Raw genomic sequence first — 17,015 nt, forward strand, 5'->3', positions numbered from 1 at the left:
AAAGGCTGACATGTTTGCAAAACAAAGTGTTGCAACTGGACAGGGCAGATGCAGACTGGGGAGATTGGAAGACAGAAGAAGCAACAGGGGTGGGGGAAGCAGAGTAAAAAGAGTTCACAATGTGGGCAAATATCATGAAAGGGCTTGGATATCCTGAAGAAGCTGACCAAAACATGCTATTGTTATGAATGGTGTTGGGAAAAGGATAGATTTATCAAGGTGCCATCATGGGGGAGACCACTGGCCTTGCCCAGAGGAAATTATAAGACAGGAACTTATAGATTGTGACTTCAGTAATTATGAAAATTGTTCATGGTCTGTTTTACCCATGAAGAATCAGTCTTCCGTGCAATATCCATTGATTAGAAAGACATATTATATAGCAACAGTACCCACATGTTATGCCAAGGGATGGAAACAGTGCCCTTTGGGCAATATCACAATTGGGAACATGATTATAGATCTGGCTATTGGAGGACAAACTTTGTCTCAGCTAGCAGTAGACACAGCAATGAAGGAGAACCTCATGATCTAGTGCACTGATATAGATCAATATTTGTGGGACTATGTTGTTACCGAGTTGCCATCGATTCCTCACTTGACTGTAGACTGGTCACATGTTGTGGAGGAGGTAAAGAAGATAGTCAATCAGTGGATTAATCACACTAAAGTAATTAAAACATATGCTGATAAGGCAAAGGAAGTACTGATGACTCAGCTTTTTGGAGTAAGATTTGGAATTGGAGATATAATGTTCAGATACATCATTAGGTGAGAATAGCATTGCATGCAGCTGTCATACTAATTTATGTGCATTGATAATTGTAATGCTTAGAAGGTAGAAGTCTGAAATTATGCAAAAATCAGAGGATTATACTCTTATAAAACAGAGGAAATGACCTTTGGTAGAAAAAGTGTGCAAATTCATCAGTAAATATTACTTTTACATTGATATAACGTAAGTGTTACACACTTATTGGGGTTCTATGGTGGTCCTATGGGCAGTCAACAGAAGGAGAAGAGGATAATGATCCTAAGATAAATATCTTTGGATCAAGAAGAGGGAGATATTGGCCAGAAAGAACTACAATCAATGAACAGGAATGGAGGTGGCCATTTTGTGGGACTGTCCTTGCAGATGCCATTTTGTGAATTGTCTGATGAACTGATGAATTGCTCTGGGATAACCTAATCAGGGCAATTGATCGTAGACACAAGAAGTTTCTGTTAATGATCTGCTAAACTGGAGACCATTCTCAGATAAGAAGCTGCTTAATGTGTAAAATGGCAGGAACGCAGAAGTAATCTCATCATCTGTATCCAGTGTCTGGGTGACCTGATTTGACTGGTTTGAACCAGTCAGAGCTGAAGAGAACAAAATAAGTCACAACCATAAGATATAGGAGCAGAATTAGGCCATTTGGTCCATCATTGACATTAATGGCTGATCCATTTCTCTCTCAGTCCCAATCTTCTGTCTTCTCCAGTAACCTTTCATGCCCTGACTAATCAAGAATCTACAACCTTTGCCATAAATATACCCAATGACTTGGCCTCCAGCTGCCCGTGGCAATGAATTCCACAGATTCTTCCTCCGCTGGCTAAAGATATTGCTCCTCATCTCCATTCTAAATGGATGTCCCTTTATTCTGAGCATGTGTCCTCTGGTCCTAGACTCAACCACTATAGTAAACATCCTCTCCACATCCACTTTGTTGAGGCCTTTCAACATTTGCTGGGTTTCAATGAGGTCCCCCCTCGTTCTTCTGACATCCAGTGAGTACAGGCCCAGAGCCATTAAATGCTCCTCATATGATAAGCCTTTCAATACCAGAATTATTTTCATGAACTTACTCTAACCTCTCCAATATCAGCACATTTGTTCTTAGATAAGCGGCCCAGAAACTACTCACAATACTTCAAGTGAGGCCTCACCAGTGTCTTAGAAAGCCTCAACATTATATGTTTGCTTTTATATTCTAGTCCTCTCAAAATGAATACTAACATTGTATTTGCCTTCCTCACCACCGCCTTAACCTGCAAATTAATCTTTCCCAAGTCTCTTTGCACCTCAGGTTTTTTGAATTTTCTCTCTAATTAGAAAATAGTTTATTCTTTTATTTCTTCTACCAAAGTGCTTGACCAATTCCCACACTGTATTCCATCTTCCTCTTCTTTGCTCATTCTCCTGATCTGTCTAAGTCCTTCTGCAGCCCATCTGCTTCCTCAACACAACCTACCCAAAGCATATCTTTGCAACATCAGAAAACTTGGCCACAAAGCCATCAGTTCTGTCATCTAAATCATTAACATATAACATAAAAAGAAGCAATTCCAATACAGATAACTGTAGAACGCCACTAGTCACCGGCAGGCAACAAAAAAAGGCTCCCATTTTCCCCACACTTTGCCTCCTGCTAATCAGCCAATGCTTTATTCATGCCAGTATCTTTCCTTTAATGCCTTGGGCATTAAGCAGGCTCATGTGTGGCACCTTGTTAAAGGCCTTCTAAAAATCCAAGTATACAACACCAATTTTTCTTTGTATATCCTGCTTGTTATTTCTTCAAAGAATTCCAACAGATTTGTCAGGCAAGGTTTTGCCTTAAGGAAACCATGTTCTATTATACAGCCTGTTCTATTATGTGCCTCCAAGTACCCCAAAAACACATGCTTAACAATCAGCTCCAAAATCTTCCCAACCACTAAGGTCAGACTAACTGGCCTATAATTTCCTCTCTTCCTTCTTGAAGAGTGGAGTGATATTTGCAATTTTTTAGTCCTCCGGAACCATACCAAAATCTATTGATTCTTGAAAAATAATTACTAATACCTCTACAATCTCTTCAGCCATCTCTTATAAAACCCTGGGGTGTATACTACCTAGTCCAGGTGACTTATCTATCTTCAGACATTTCAGTTTCCCAGCACCTTCTCCCTAGTAATGGCAACTTCATTCGCTCTGCTCCCTGACACTCTCAAATACCCCGCACATTGCTAGTGTCTTCTACTGTGAAAATTGATGCAAAATACTTATTCAGTTCATCTGTCATTTCCTTGTCCCCCATTACTACATCTCCAGCATCATTTTCCAGTTTTCCGATATCTGCTCTCATGTCCCTTACACTCTTTATATATATGAACAAATGTTTGGTATCCTCTTTAATATTATTTTCTGGCTTACCTTCATATTCCATGCTTTCCCTTGTTATGACTTTTTTAGTTGCCCTTTGTTGGTTTTTAAAAACATCCCAATCCTTTAATTTCCCACTAATTTTTGCTCTATTATATGCCCTCCCTTTTGCTTTTATATTTTTTATATTTACTAATTCTTCTCTTGTTAGCCATGGTTGCATCATCCTGCCTTTAGGATAATTCTTCTTTTGCTCTTCTTTTGGGGGGGGGGGCATAGAGAGAGAGAGAGAGAGAGAGAGAGAAAGAATGAGAATATATGTGTGTGTATATATATACTGCGCCTTCTAAATAGCTCCCAGAAACTTACTCTCAAATTTTTGGGCAAATTCAATGATATTATGACCACTTACCCCAAAGGGTTCCTTTACCTTAAGCTCTCTAATCAATTCTGGTTCATTGCAAACACCCAGTCCAGAAAAGCTGATCCCCTACTGGGCTCAACGACGAGCTGCTCTGAAAAGCCATCTTACAGATATTCTATAAATTTCCCCTTTTGGGATCCAGCATCAACCTGATTTTCCAAATCTACCTGCAGTTTGAAATCCCCTATGACTATCGTAACATTGCCCTTTTGACATGCATTTTCTATCTCCCATTGTAATTTGTAATCCACATCTTTACTACTGTTTGGAGATTTGTACACAGCTCTCATTAGGGTTTTTTTTAACCTTGTAGTTTCTTAGCTCTATCCACAATCATTCTACACCTTCTGATTTTATGTCACCTCTTTCTAAGGATTCGATTTCATTTTTTACCAACAGAGTCACCCAACCCCCTCTGCCTACCTGCCTGAACGTTTGATACAATATGTATCCTTGGATGTAAGCTCACAACTATAATCTTTTACCGCCACAATTCAGTGACGCCAACATCATCATACATGCCAATCTCCAACTGTGGTACAAGTTCATCTACCTTATTCCATATACTGTGTGCACTCAGACATAACACCTTTAGTCCTGTCACGAGGAATTCTGCAGATGCTGGAAACTCAAGCAACACACATCAAAGTAGAGTGGAGAGCAGAGCGTTCAGAAGGAGTAAGGTTGGAATGAAGGGTCTCGGCCCAAAACGTTGACTGTACCTCTTTCTAGAGATGCTGCCTGGCCTGCTGCATTCACCAGCAACTTTGATGTGTGTACCTTTAGTCCTGTATTCATCACCCTTTTAGATTTTGTGCCCCTTTTACATTGTAACTCATCCTGTTAACTGCAGTTTTGCTCTAACATCAGCTTGTCCTTGCCAGCAGTCTCACTACACACTGCCTCTGTTTGTAAACCAATGATCCCATCCCCAGCTCTACCACTCCAGTTTCCATCCCCTTGTCAAATTATTTTAAACACTCATGAACAGCTTGAGCAAACCTGTCCACAAGGATATTGGTCCCCCTCAGGTTCAGGTGCAGCCTGTCCCTCTTGTACAGGTCGTACCTTCCCCAGAAGAGATCTCAGTGATTTATTTATTTATTTATTGAGCTACAGTGTGGAATTGGCCCTTCTGGCCCTTTGAGTTGCACCTCAATTTAATGCTATCCTAATTACAGGACAGTTTACAATGACCAATTAATCTACCAACCAGTGGGTCTTTGGTCTGTGGGAGGAAACCGGAGCACCCGGAGGAAACCCGCGTGGTCACCCGGAGAGCGTACAAACCAGAAACCTGAACCCCTGCCCCCTGCACCAGTTCCTCAACCACACATTCATCTGCTAAACGCTCCTATTCTTACCCTCACTGGCGTGTGCCACAGGCAGCTATTCAAAGACTACTAACTGCTAATCTTTTCAGCTTTACACCCAGCTCCCTAAAATTTCACTTCAGGACCTTCTTGCCTTTCCTATCCATTTACCACTGTATACTAAAACTTCTGGCTGCTCACCCTCTCCCTTTAGAATGCCATAGACCTGATCTGAGACATCCCTGACCCTGGCACCACGAAGGCAACATGCCATTCGGGTGTCTCTATCGCATCCATAGAACCTTGTCTCTATTTCTTTAACTACAGAATCTCCTATCACTAATGCAGTCCACGTCGCCTTTTTTTCTCTTCTGAGCCACAGTGCCAGACTCTGTGCCAGAGACCCGGTTCCTGCGGCTCCCTCCTCAACAGTATCCAAAATGGTATACTTACTGAGGGGAACAACTACTGGGGTACTCTGTACTGGCTGCCCATTTCCCATTCTTCTCCTGACAGTCATCCAGTTACTTGCCTCTTGCAACCTAGGGGCGACTACCTTCCTGTAGTTCCTATCTATCACTTCCTCAATCTCCCATATGAGCCAAAGGTTATTGAGCTGCAGCTCCATTTCTTTAACACTTTCTCTGAGAAGCTGAAGGTTGGTGCACCTGGTGCAGAGGTGGTTATCCCGGAGGCTGGAGGTCTCCCAGAATTCCCACATCTCACACAAAGAACACAAGACTACCATGAAGCCACTTTCACTGCACTAACTGTGCCCTGATCGATGAGGAATGAAAAATGAAGAAGAAACTTACCAGATAATTATCACACCTCAGCCAAATGAGCGTAAGCCAAAGTCAATGCTTCTCCACTCTAACACTGGTCCATTCACACAAAGGTTGATCCACTTTCCCCTGCCTTATTTTTATATTAAGTTGAAGTCGAAGGCTATGAAACAATATTGCTTGTAGCTCTGGGCTACATACAATGTGAATCTGACACAGGTCAGTCAGACACCCTCGAGCCAATGAAATTGAAGCATCATAAATTGACCTGATGAGGAAAGGTATAATAAAAAGGATTTTGTGCGCTCAGGCATTGACAGCTGCCCAGAGACTAACCATTGTGGTTGTAGAGAACTGTAGAGAACCCTGCATTGGGCACGTGGAGATCACATTGGGACTATGAGAAATGCTTGGCTAATGTAGACTCTTCTTCCCGGGTATTAACTTGTCTATTCTGTAATGGTTCGTGGAGGGAAAGGACAACTGTGTACTAGCTGTGCACATAGGTATTTGTGTAAATTTACTTGCTTGCGAACTGAGCCAGTAAAAGTACTTGTCAGTAAATACAGATTCTCTCTGTGTCTAACTGATCATTTTTACTAAGAGGTAATCCTTGTAATATACCTATCAGGTGGACTGCTTTGTTTTGGATGGTTTAAGTTCCATGTGTGTTGCTGAAGCTGTACCCATCCAGGTAAACTGCGAGTATCCATCACACTCCTAACTTGTGCCTTGTTTATGGTGAAAACTTTGCAATTGCTGATTTGCTTTGTCGATGTATACTTCTGTAGTTGGTCCAGTTGAGCTTCTGGCCAATGGTAACCATGGTGGTTGTGGGCTACAGAGCAATGATAATGTCAATGAATGTCAAGGGTGGGTAGTTATGCTCTCCGTTGTTAGAGTAGGTCATTGTCATTATCATTATCATGTCAGTATATAGGAGTATGCATTTGTGTGGTGAGATTACTTCTTATACTTTATAAACCTCATCATTTGCTGATGAATTGTAAATGGGATTGAGCATTGTGTGAACCTGTGAACATACCCAATTCTGACTTTATTTTTGATGTGCAGTTGATGGTTGGGCCTAAGACACTGCCTGAGGAACTTCTGTAGTGCAGTCCTGGGTGTTGATGATTGACCCTCAACAAACTTTCTGTAGATATGACTTCCACCATTGGATTTTATCCTATTTCAAGCCTTTTGACCTTAGTTTACTAGAATTCCTTAATGCCACGATCAGCCAAATTCTGCCAAATTGTCATAGGCAGTCACTCTGGTCTCATCTATGGATCTAATTATTTTGGTCCAGGTTTTGAACAAAGTTATGATAGGATTTGGAGATGAACAGCCAAGCAAAACTCAAATTAAGCATTGATAAGCGGGTTATTGTTGAATAAGTGTCCTTGATGAGACTGTTGATGTCATATATATTGACAGTCATTGATGATTGTGAGGAGACTGATTGAGCAGTAATTAGCCAGATTGCACCTGTCCTGCTATTTTGTGAGCAGGACTTACAAGGACAATTTTCCACAATACCAGATGATGCTAATGTTGTAATTGTACTGCACCTGAGAGATAGTAAATACTAGAGAAGAAACAGATCTAATTTGAGATAGTAAAGAATGTCACAGAAGCTTCTAATCATATTCACACTCTGATCTGTCTGCTTATGCACTGCTACAATGAGGGCCAATGCAAACTTGAACAATATTACCTCATTTGCCACCTAAGTCTCATTGATGTCTTCAGGTAATTTTTCTTAATGCTGGTATCAGAACTGGCTACTTTGGCCACTTAAAATTTTGGCTCAGTTTTACTCTTTTGTATTAATTTGACTTTACCCACAACCTTCCAATTAACAAAACAAAACTCTGACAAAGAAATGCTGGGTGTTTCCAACTGCTGCATTAAATCACTTGGTCTTATCCAATTAACACACATCAAAGTTGCTGATGAATGCAGCAGGCCAGGCAGCATCTCTAGGAAGAGGTACAGTCGACGTTTTAGGCCGAGACCCTTCGTCAGGACTAACTGAAGGAAGAGCTAGTAAGAGATTTGAAAGTGGGAGGGGGAGGGGGAGATCCAAAATGATAGGAGAAAGCAGGAGGGGGAGGGGTGGAGCCAAGAGCTGGACAGGTGATTGGCAAAAGGGATATGAGAGGATCATGGGACATGCTTGAATTTTCAGCATCTGCAGAATTCCTCGTGTTTATGTCTAATCCAATTAGAGTTTTTCTCTTTATCCTACCTATTCACTCTCCCAGGCTACTGAAAATCACCATGTTTTCTCTCTTCCCCAGTATTAATGAATGGTCTTAAGCTTGAAACATCAACTGTTATTTTTCCAGCAATGTTGCATGACTAGTTGAGTGCTTCCAGCATTCTCTGTATTTATTCCAGAAGCTTGAACTGGGAAAAGCAATTTTAGAATTCAGGACAGATTCATACAATAAGATGATAACAAATAGAATAAATTTCCAAGCTGTTCACTGGAGATGAAGTTTTTGGGATCTCTTAAAAAATGCTATGATGAAAGAATTGTTGGTTTATTTGAATGCATTAAGTTGATTACTGAAAGTTTAATCTGAGGCTTTATGATTTTAAAGATTAAAATGTGTCTGTCAAAATTAAAATCAAAACTATTAATCAAAGTAAAATCTGCTATTGTTCTTTCTATTGCTAAATAGTTGGATTATAAATCACAATACACCAAGAAGAAGAAAACCTCGTGGAATCCTTTAGATCATTTAGCAAATCCTTTTTCTTGATCTTTCTAACTAAAATTTCTAATCCAATCCATAAATACATTGAATTAGGAATTCAGAAAAATATAATTCTTATCATTCTGATGAGTCCTTGCAGGTCTTGATAATTGTGCATTGTAAAGTCTGTATTCTAGCTGTTGAGCACTAATTAAAACAGACATGGGCTGATTTTATGGAATCACTGAATAAGATGCAAGTTTCAAACATGGAGTCCATGAGGAAAATTATGGATTGAGGCCCCAATGTCCCTATGTACATTTTTAACTTCAACTCATGCTACCATTACAAAAGAAAAATCTTGTGTTTTGTGTGAAATTGTCAGCTTTTTGGAGTTCCACTACTAATGATTTTATGCTTCCATTCTGAAGTTGAGGTGGCTATTGCGAATGTAGTACAAGCAGCTGAGAATTAAGCCATGATGGTTATCAAAACCAATCTGCCTTTGAAATGGTAAGTTGCACCCAGTAAACATTAATATCAGATGGCAATACAACCTAAATTCATGGATACTTACTGTCTATTCAACATACATAAAGAAATCCAAGTCAGACATTGGATACATCCTTTAAATTTGAAAAAATCGGGCGACCTTTTATTCAATATTTTCATGATCTGATTTTTGTACTGATTCTCTTCAGAACCTTGGATTTGATCAGAGAGTCTCTCTTCTCTTGGTTTTTCTCTCAGGATGGACTGCCCAGTCCTTTTTTTTTCTGTTTAGAACAGTGCTTTTTTTCTTTTTTTATATATAAAAATTTCTAATAGTCATTCCTTTCTTCATAAATTGATAAGAGGAGAATTAATTACGTTTTTTTCTGTATTATACATTCTATATCAAATTTGTACTTTGTAGATCAACACTATGTGTGATTCTGATATTGTGTATTTTACCTTCTGTATGTACTGTTACTGACATATATACCAGAGATATTCTCCTCTTGTTTGTATACACACTTTTTTAAAATCAATAAAAAGATTGGAAAAAGAAAAGAAAGAAAGAAAGGCATTCTAAAACTCTGAACCAAACAGAACAAGTTGAAGCAGAAAATCACAAACGCGAGGAATTCTGTAGATACTGGAAATCTAAAGCAACATACACACACGATGCTGAAGCAGGGCAGGCAGCATCTTTGGAAAAGAATAAACAGTCGACATTTTGGGCTTAGAACCTCCATCAGGACCCTTCATCAAAATTATTTCATCACCTTTTGAGCAGAGAATGAGTTGGAGTGCAGTTTAAAAAGCGATAATTCTATTTTCCACTCTATTTTTGCTAATTCATCACATGAATGCCCTTGGTTTTAGCTTTAGTAAATACTTCTGTTGAATATTGGCAAGACTTGTAAATGCAAATTAGGTGCTAATGACAAACATTGGAGTCGATTGGGACTTTTACCTGTTACTGACATTCAGATACATTTATCCATGACATTCGATGGCATCACCATCAGTGAAATCCCCCCCATCATCCCTGACCAATAATATCCTGGGGATTACCATTGGTCAGAAACTTAACTGGATCAACTTCAAAAGTACCATGAATACAAGAGCAGATCAGAGGTTGGGTATCCTGCGGCAATTGACACACCCTCTGACATCAAAACAGTTCCACATTCTACGTGATATAAATCAGGACTCTGTGATGGAATCCTTTCTGCTTGTCTGGACAGGTGCAGCTGCCAATTTCAGTCGATCAACCACATCTAGGAGAAGTTGCCTGCTAAATAATTTCCTTCATTAGTGGTGGACAGTATGCAGTTACTCTCTAGCGGTCCCTCCCAAATCCACAACCTGTACCAATAAGAAGGTCAATGCTTTCACATGAAAAGAACACCATCACCCGCAAGTTCCTTTCCAAGTTGTACACTGGCCTGACTTGTATCACCGTACCCTCATTATCAACGGGTCTAAATGTTGGAGCTCCTGTGCCAGCAGGATTGCAATGGCTCCCTACTACCAACTCATGAGTAATTAGGAATGAAGAATTAAATCAGTGATTCCCAGATCACTAAGATACAAGTTTAGTGTATAATATATTATTATACGTTTTAACAAAATCAATGTTGGTTACATTATTTCTTTACTTCTGCATTGGTGGAAGAGATTTCCCCAGAAAATCTAACTCTCATGTTAGACAGTGTTCTACTCTATAGCAGTAGTGACACAACTAGCAAAGCTTCTGCCCAACAGTTCCAGTGACCAGAATTCAATTGAGAACTTCGGTGTGGTTTGTGCTGCTTTTGGACATTGTTTTTTGATTACCTGGGGCTTCCTTTGAATAGTACAGGTTCCTCCTACATCCTCTGAATAATTCTGATTTAGAGTGGGACTTGAGGATGCCATTGGATCCTGTTCTGTGCATTAAACCCAAATCTCAAGCTCTTCATGTTCGGCTGCTTCAAAGACTAGTTTAACATTTGGACGATGATAAGGCAATGGGGGCAGAAGAATTAACTTATTCCCCTTATTTTAGCAGCATGCCGCTTTTGGTTGCCCTCAAATAAATGGGAGTTGAGATCAGAACACCAGTGTCTAAGATCACATTTGAATAATGGCAACAACATAAGGAAGACTGTGATAGATTGTTAACATCGTAAACCTGTACCAACATTCCCCACTAGTACTCCTAGTAGAAGTCTCTTCAGCAGTCAATCGGCAAAAATGCCTCTAGCAAATCAGAAAATCTCTTTAAGGAGAATTACTTACTTAAAATAGTTCACTAAGATTAAGTAAAAAGATGCAAGGTGATTTGAAAGCATATTATTATAAGTCTGGTGCTTTTCCATTTGACAGGACACAATTCAATAAAAAATTAGTTTCCATTAAAAAGAGAATTTAGAACTAGAAGCATTAAATAAATTTGAGAGTCCTGCCTAATGGTAACAGCAGCCTTGCTGACTTAGAGGAAAGGTAAAGAAAGCTTGACATTTCTAAGAAGTAACACATGGCGAGTTGTGGTTTCAAACTTCAAAATGGTAAGCTGAGTGCCTAATCTTTGTCGGCATTCCATCGGAGGACTTAGACACTTGGTTTAAACTGCTTGATTTAAGACTTTAAAGTCAGATTTCAACCTTGAATTTGGACAGTAAGCCCTCAAAATAGAAGATAATTCATGCTGCATCATGAATAAATTTATCACTTTAATCTTCGTTATAATATATACAGTACTAAATAAAAGAATAGTTTGATAGCATCGATTTAACAGGTTTAACACAAACGTGAAAGTATCTGGTGTAGAAATGTATTCATGAATCATTCGTTCAATGACTAAGTGGACAATTTTAATTAGCATTTATTTTATACTATATAATCAATGCACGATACTGTTTTTCACAACAAAGAAATGGACATGCACTAATCTGAACTCAAAATGAGTAATTTCAACTAATCGGAATTTGTTACAAGAGTACTAAAAACTGTGATGTACTGAGATACCTGCATGGTGTGACTAAAAGACAGCCCAATTGCAATTTTGCGGCCCCACATAGTTCATTCACAATCTGTAAAAACACTTGCCATTGACCGCTATTTCAATCATTTTAGAGATTCTTGCCAATAAATTCCGTACCTTTGGTTTCCGACTTTGCTCCTTCTCTGAGGCATTGGAGGGCTTTCTTCGTAGCATTTTGTAGGAATTAAATGCAATATAAATGACTGAGGTTCTGCTTAACTGAAGGAATCTGAGTCACAGGAAGGAGAATCACGTGGTATTCTTTTACTGCAACAACATGGTGTGGGCTTGCACTCTAACGTCAATCTCTAGTATCTAACCAGGAAGGAAGTAACAAGTCTTCCTGAGTTCTGTCTGTTTGCACAGCAACATTATCAAGGTTAAAAATGACAAAAGCTGTTATTATTATTTAGGCTCTGCAGTCAATATAAATTTCAATATATATATAATTAAATATGATATTTGGTACAATAAACTATATGTTTAATTAGATGCACATGCTGGTTAAGTTTGAGAACTGCATACAAATATTTGAACATACCAATAACGATTACTGTATGTCAGTAAAATGATGAAATAATTACAATTTTTGTTAAAATTGTGAAATTGTCTGCTCCTATATTTTTGACATCACAAACACAAAACATTACAATGATTTTCTGGTCAAAAAATGATATATCTTGCGTTTGGTTTTTAAAATGATGCTCTATTTACCAGTAACTAGCTTAGTGGGATGACAGATCTCACCCATTTAACAAGTGGTACTAATTTCTGATGGGATTTTACCTCTGTAAAATATTTGCTCAATATCAAAGCACCTTAGTACCCTTTCTGATACTGCACATTTTGCAAGATGTTAATAACAAAATGTTGTAAACTTGTATTTCCAATGTTCATGTTTCACTTAGCCCATGGCGGGTAGGGTAGCAGAAGACTAAAGAATGGCTAAATTTGTGCCTTTGTTTACAAGGGCTGTAGAACAATCCAAGGAACTACATGCCACTGAGCTTTATACTTGTGTTGGAAAAGTTACTGGAAGTTTGCACATTGGCTGTTTGCCAGTCTTTCTTTGTGTATAGTTTTTCATTGATTCTATTGTATTTCTTTGTTTTACCATGAATGCCTGCAAGAAAGTGAATCTCAGTAGTATATGATGTCATATACATGCTTAGATAATAGAGCTTTCAATGTTGAGGAACAGGATATGTCTGCGTTTGGAAAGGAATGAGGTGATTAGGAATAGTCAGCATGCCCTTTTTGGGGGTGATCATGCCATCAAATCTGAACCAGAATTTTGTTCTTGATGAAGAATGAAGAGAGGCAGAGGTCTTCACGTTCTCTGCCCTTTGACTTCTTTCCACTAGTACAAACCGCCCCCCCATGCCAACTTCTATGCTACGTAGCAATTATCCTTTATTTTGGTTTACTATGTTATGTTTGCTGTTCAAAATGTCATCTTCTCTACACTGGATAGACTACATGCAAATTAGAATGTAGAACTTTACATACAGCACAGGAACTGGCCTTTCGGGCAATGGTGCATGCATTGACCTCGGCTAATTACAATTGCACATCTGCTTGCACATGGAATACAGTATACCTCTCATTTCCCTGACTTTTCATGTGGCTTTCTAAATGCATCTTACGGTCATTACTTTGCTTAAGAAGCGTTTGGATAGACACACAATGCTGAGTTTCAAATTTTAATAATTTTAACCTGCTGCTGCTCTCAACTCTGATACCTTCATTTTTGATGTAAATGAGGCTCGCAGAACAACAACACTGCCCCTTTGGGGCATTTAATAGATAATTAAGATTGTTATTATTCAGCTTGCTTATGATCTTTTAGCTCATGGGCTCACTGCTGCCAGTTTCATAAGGAGCCCGAGGTGGAGATCCTGCTCTCCAGAGAGATTCACTGGGTCTGCATCTTGAGGAATCAAAATGCCAGAAGACTCAGGAAGTCACTGAGTTGGAATGATCTCTGTCCAGCAGAATGTTGGGATAAGATCAGTGAGTGAGCAGTCCAAACATGGGGCAATATGTGGGAGTGGTAAGGGCCACTGTGCAACTGAGGGAATTAGGAGGAAATTATAAATGGCTTGATTCCCAAGGTTTAAAAGATGTGCATGGAAATTACCCTAAGGTATTCCAGGCATGGTTGTCCTGGGGATGCTCAGTGATGATTACTCCCGAAAAACTTGTTCTTAGCACTGTTACAGTCCACCAAAGGGAGAACTGCTTGGGGAACGATGGCATCTATTGCATGCTTAATTCCTGCTGTGATACACATGGGTTGAGAATGAAATAACTTTCAAACTCATGCAAATCGGCATGAATTTCTAGAGTTACAAAAATGACATGGAATAAGGAGACACTGTAATTTGCTCTATGGAAGTAGCTTTTCAATTATGCACCACCGAAGTAAAGGATGCTCTTTAATCTTCAGTGTTTTATCTTTTCATTAGGCACCATACTGATATGCACCTCCTCTAGATACATAGAGTCGTAGAGTAATACAGCACAGAAACAGGCCCTTCAGAACATTTAATCTGCCTATTCTCATCAACCTGCACCCAGACCATAGCCCTCCGTACCCTGCCAGTCCACGTACCTATCCAAACTTCTAAACGTTGAAATCGAGCTTACATGCACCACTTGCCCTGGCAGCTCATTCCACATTCTCATGACCCTCTGAGTGAAGAAGTGTCTCCTCATGTTCCCCTTAAACTTTTCACCTTTCACTCTTAGCCCATGACCTCTAGTTGTAGTCCCACCCAACCTCAGTGGAAACGGTCTGCTTGCATTTACCCTATCTAAACCCCACATAATTATGTATCCCTCTATCAAATCTCCCCTCAATCTTCTAAACTCCAAGGAATAAGTTCCTGATTTATTTAATGTCTCCTTATCACTCAGGTCTTCCAGTCCTGGCAACATCCTTGTAAATTTTCTCTATACTCTTTCAATCTTATTAAATCACCAAAACTGCACACAATATTTCAAATTAGGCCTCATCAACATCTTATACAACTTCAACATAACATCACATTTCCTGTACTCAGTACTTTGATCTATGATGCCTAATGTGCCAAAAGCTTTCTTTACGATCCTATCTACCTGTGCCGTTACTTTCAATAAATTGTGGATCTGTATTCCCAGATCCCTTTGTTCTACCATGCTCCTCAGTGCCCTACTGTTCACTGTGTAAAACCTACTCTGGTTGGTCCTACTGTAGTGCAACACATCGAATGTCTACATTAAATTCCGTCTGCAATTTGTCAGCCCATTTTTCCAGCTGGTCCAGATCCTGCAGCAAGCTCTGATAGTCTTCCTTGCCGTCCACCACACTCCTAGTCTTGGTGTCATCTGCATATTTGCGGATCCAGTTAACCACATTATCATCCAGGTCATTTATATAGGTGACCAACAACAGACCCAGTACTGATCCTGCAGCACTCCATTAGTCACAGGCCTCCAGTAAGAGAGGCAACTATCAACTACGACTCTCTGGATTCTTCCACAAAGGCAATATCTAATCCAATTCATACCTCATCTTGAATGCTTCACTGAACCTTCTTGACCAACCTCCCATGTAGAACTTGACAGATGCCTTGCAAAAGTCCATGTAGACAGCATGCACTGCTTTGCCTTCATCAACTCTCCTGGTAACTTCCTAAAAAACTCTGTAAGATTGGTTAGACATGACCTATCATGTATAAAGCCGTGCTGTCTGTCCCTAATCAGTCCATGTCTAATCAAATACTCATATATCTAGTCTCTTAGGATACCTTCCAATAACTTTACCACTACTGGTGTCAGGCTCATCAGCTTATAATTTCCTGGTTTTTTTTAGAGCCTTTCTTGAATAACGGAACAATCTGAGCTATCCTCCAATCCTCCGGTACCGCACCTGTCTCTTAAGGATAATTTAAATATCTCTGCTAGGGCCCCTTTAGTTTCCGCACATGCCTTCCACAGGGTCCAGTGAAACACCCCATCAAGCTCTGGGGATTTGTCCACCCTGATTTGCCTAAAGACAGCAAACACCTCCTCCTATGTAAACTGTATCAGACCCATGACCTTGTTGCTGCTTAGCCTCACTTCTAAAAGACTCTGTGTCTATCTCCCGAGTAAATACAGATGTAAAAAATCTATTTAAGTTCCTCTCCATCTCTTTTGGCTCCACACATAGTTTACACTGGAAAACAAATTTTTTGAAGGTGTTGCTTCAGAATGTTTTTGGTTATGATGGACCGCTTGAAGCTGGACACAAATATAATTTCAGACTACTTGTATCATGTAGGAATTTGGAGAAACAACAAAGTAACTTTTATTGACAATAATATATTTAATTGCATAATGGTGTTGATGCTTTGTAATAGTTCAACTAAGGTAAAAATGTTTTGTTGATGATTTTCATTTTTACTCAATGTCTGAAGCTTCTCACTTAAGAGTCCAACGACGTTCAGCCGGTGGATTCTAGTTGCCCTGATACTCTTTCTCCATGACTGCAATGCTCATCACTGACAGTACCAAGATTTGCAGGGAAGAGGTCTAAATGGGAATGCAGAAAATGAATCTTTAGTGACGTGTTGCACTTCATGGTTTTGTAGGTTTGAAGCATGTTGTCAACCAGCTGCATGTACGTAGTTTGCTCTGTAGTTGCCAAGAAAATTTTCAACAATATTCTTGAATGCCTTCCATGCAATTTTCTCCAGGACCACTAGCAGTTCTTTGAATTGTTGCCATTGATGACCTGTTTGATAAATGGACCAACAAAAATGCCTTCCTTAGTCTTGGCATCAGTTATTCTGACTTGAATTATGAATTGAAATAACAAATATTGGTGGTTTGAAAAAATTGTGCATGATAGAGAAATTTCATGATGATTTCATGATCAGTAGCCCAAAATCCATCAGATACACCCAAAAGTATCCAGGAAGCAAAATCTTTGTCCGATGTTACAGCAGGATAATGTAATGTATATAATTCATAACCGCCGCCGGTGAGTTGGGGTTACAACTTAAGAGGCTGGTCTGATGTGATGACATTGTTAGGTAAGGATTTTTAGAACTCTTTTGTGATTAGGTTTTGGTATTCAATAAAATGTGTTACGGGTTTCATTAGATATAAAA

At 39.3% G+C, this 17,015-nt stretch overlaps 1 protein-coding gene across 1 annotated transcript in view; it reads right to left on the minus strand.

Annotated features, from left to right (window-relative positions):
- sash3 (SAM and SH3 domain containing 3) overlaps positions 1–12,130 on the minus strand; it is a 64,343-nt gene extending 52,213 nt beyond the window's left edge. Inside the window, exon 1 of the mRNA XM_063060745.1 lies at positions 11,995–12,130. Within this exon, the coding sequence (XP_062916815.1) occupies positions 11,995–12,051 (57 nt within the window). The 5' untranslated portion in view covers positions 12,052–12,130. The remainder of the gene's footprint in view (positions 1–11,994) is intronic.
- Between the last annotated feature and the right edge of the window lie 4,885 nt (positions 12,131–17,015).

This window comes from Mobula hypostoma, chromosome 10 (assembly GCF_963921235.1).
Source record: "Mobula hypostoma chromosome 10, sMobHyp1.1, whole genome shotgun sequence".
Classification (NCBI taxonomy): domain Eukaryota; kingdom Metazoa; phylum Chordata; class Chondrichthyes; order Myliobatiformes; family Myliobatidae; genus Mobula; species Mobula hypostoma.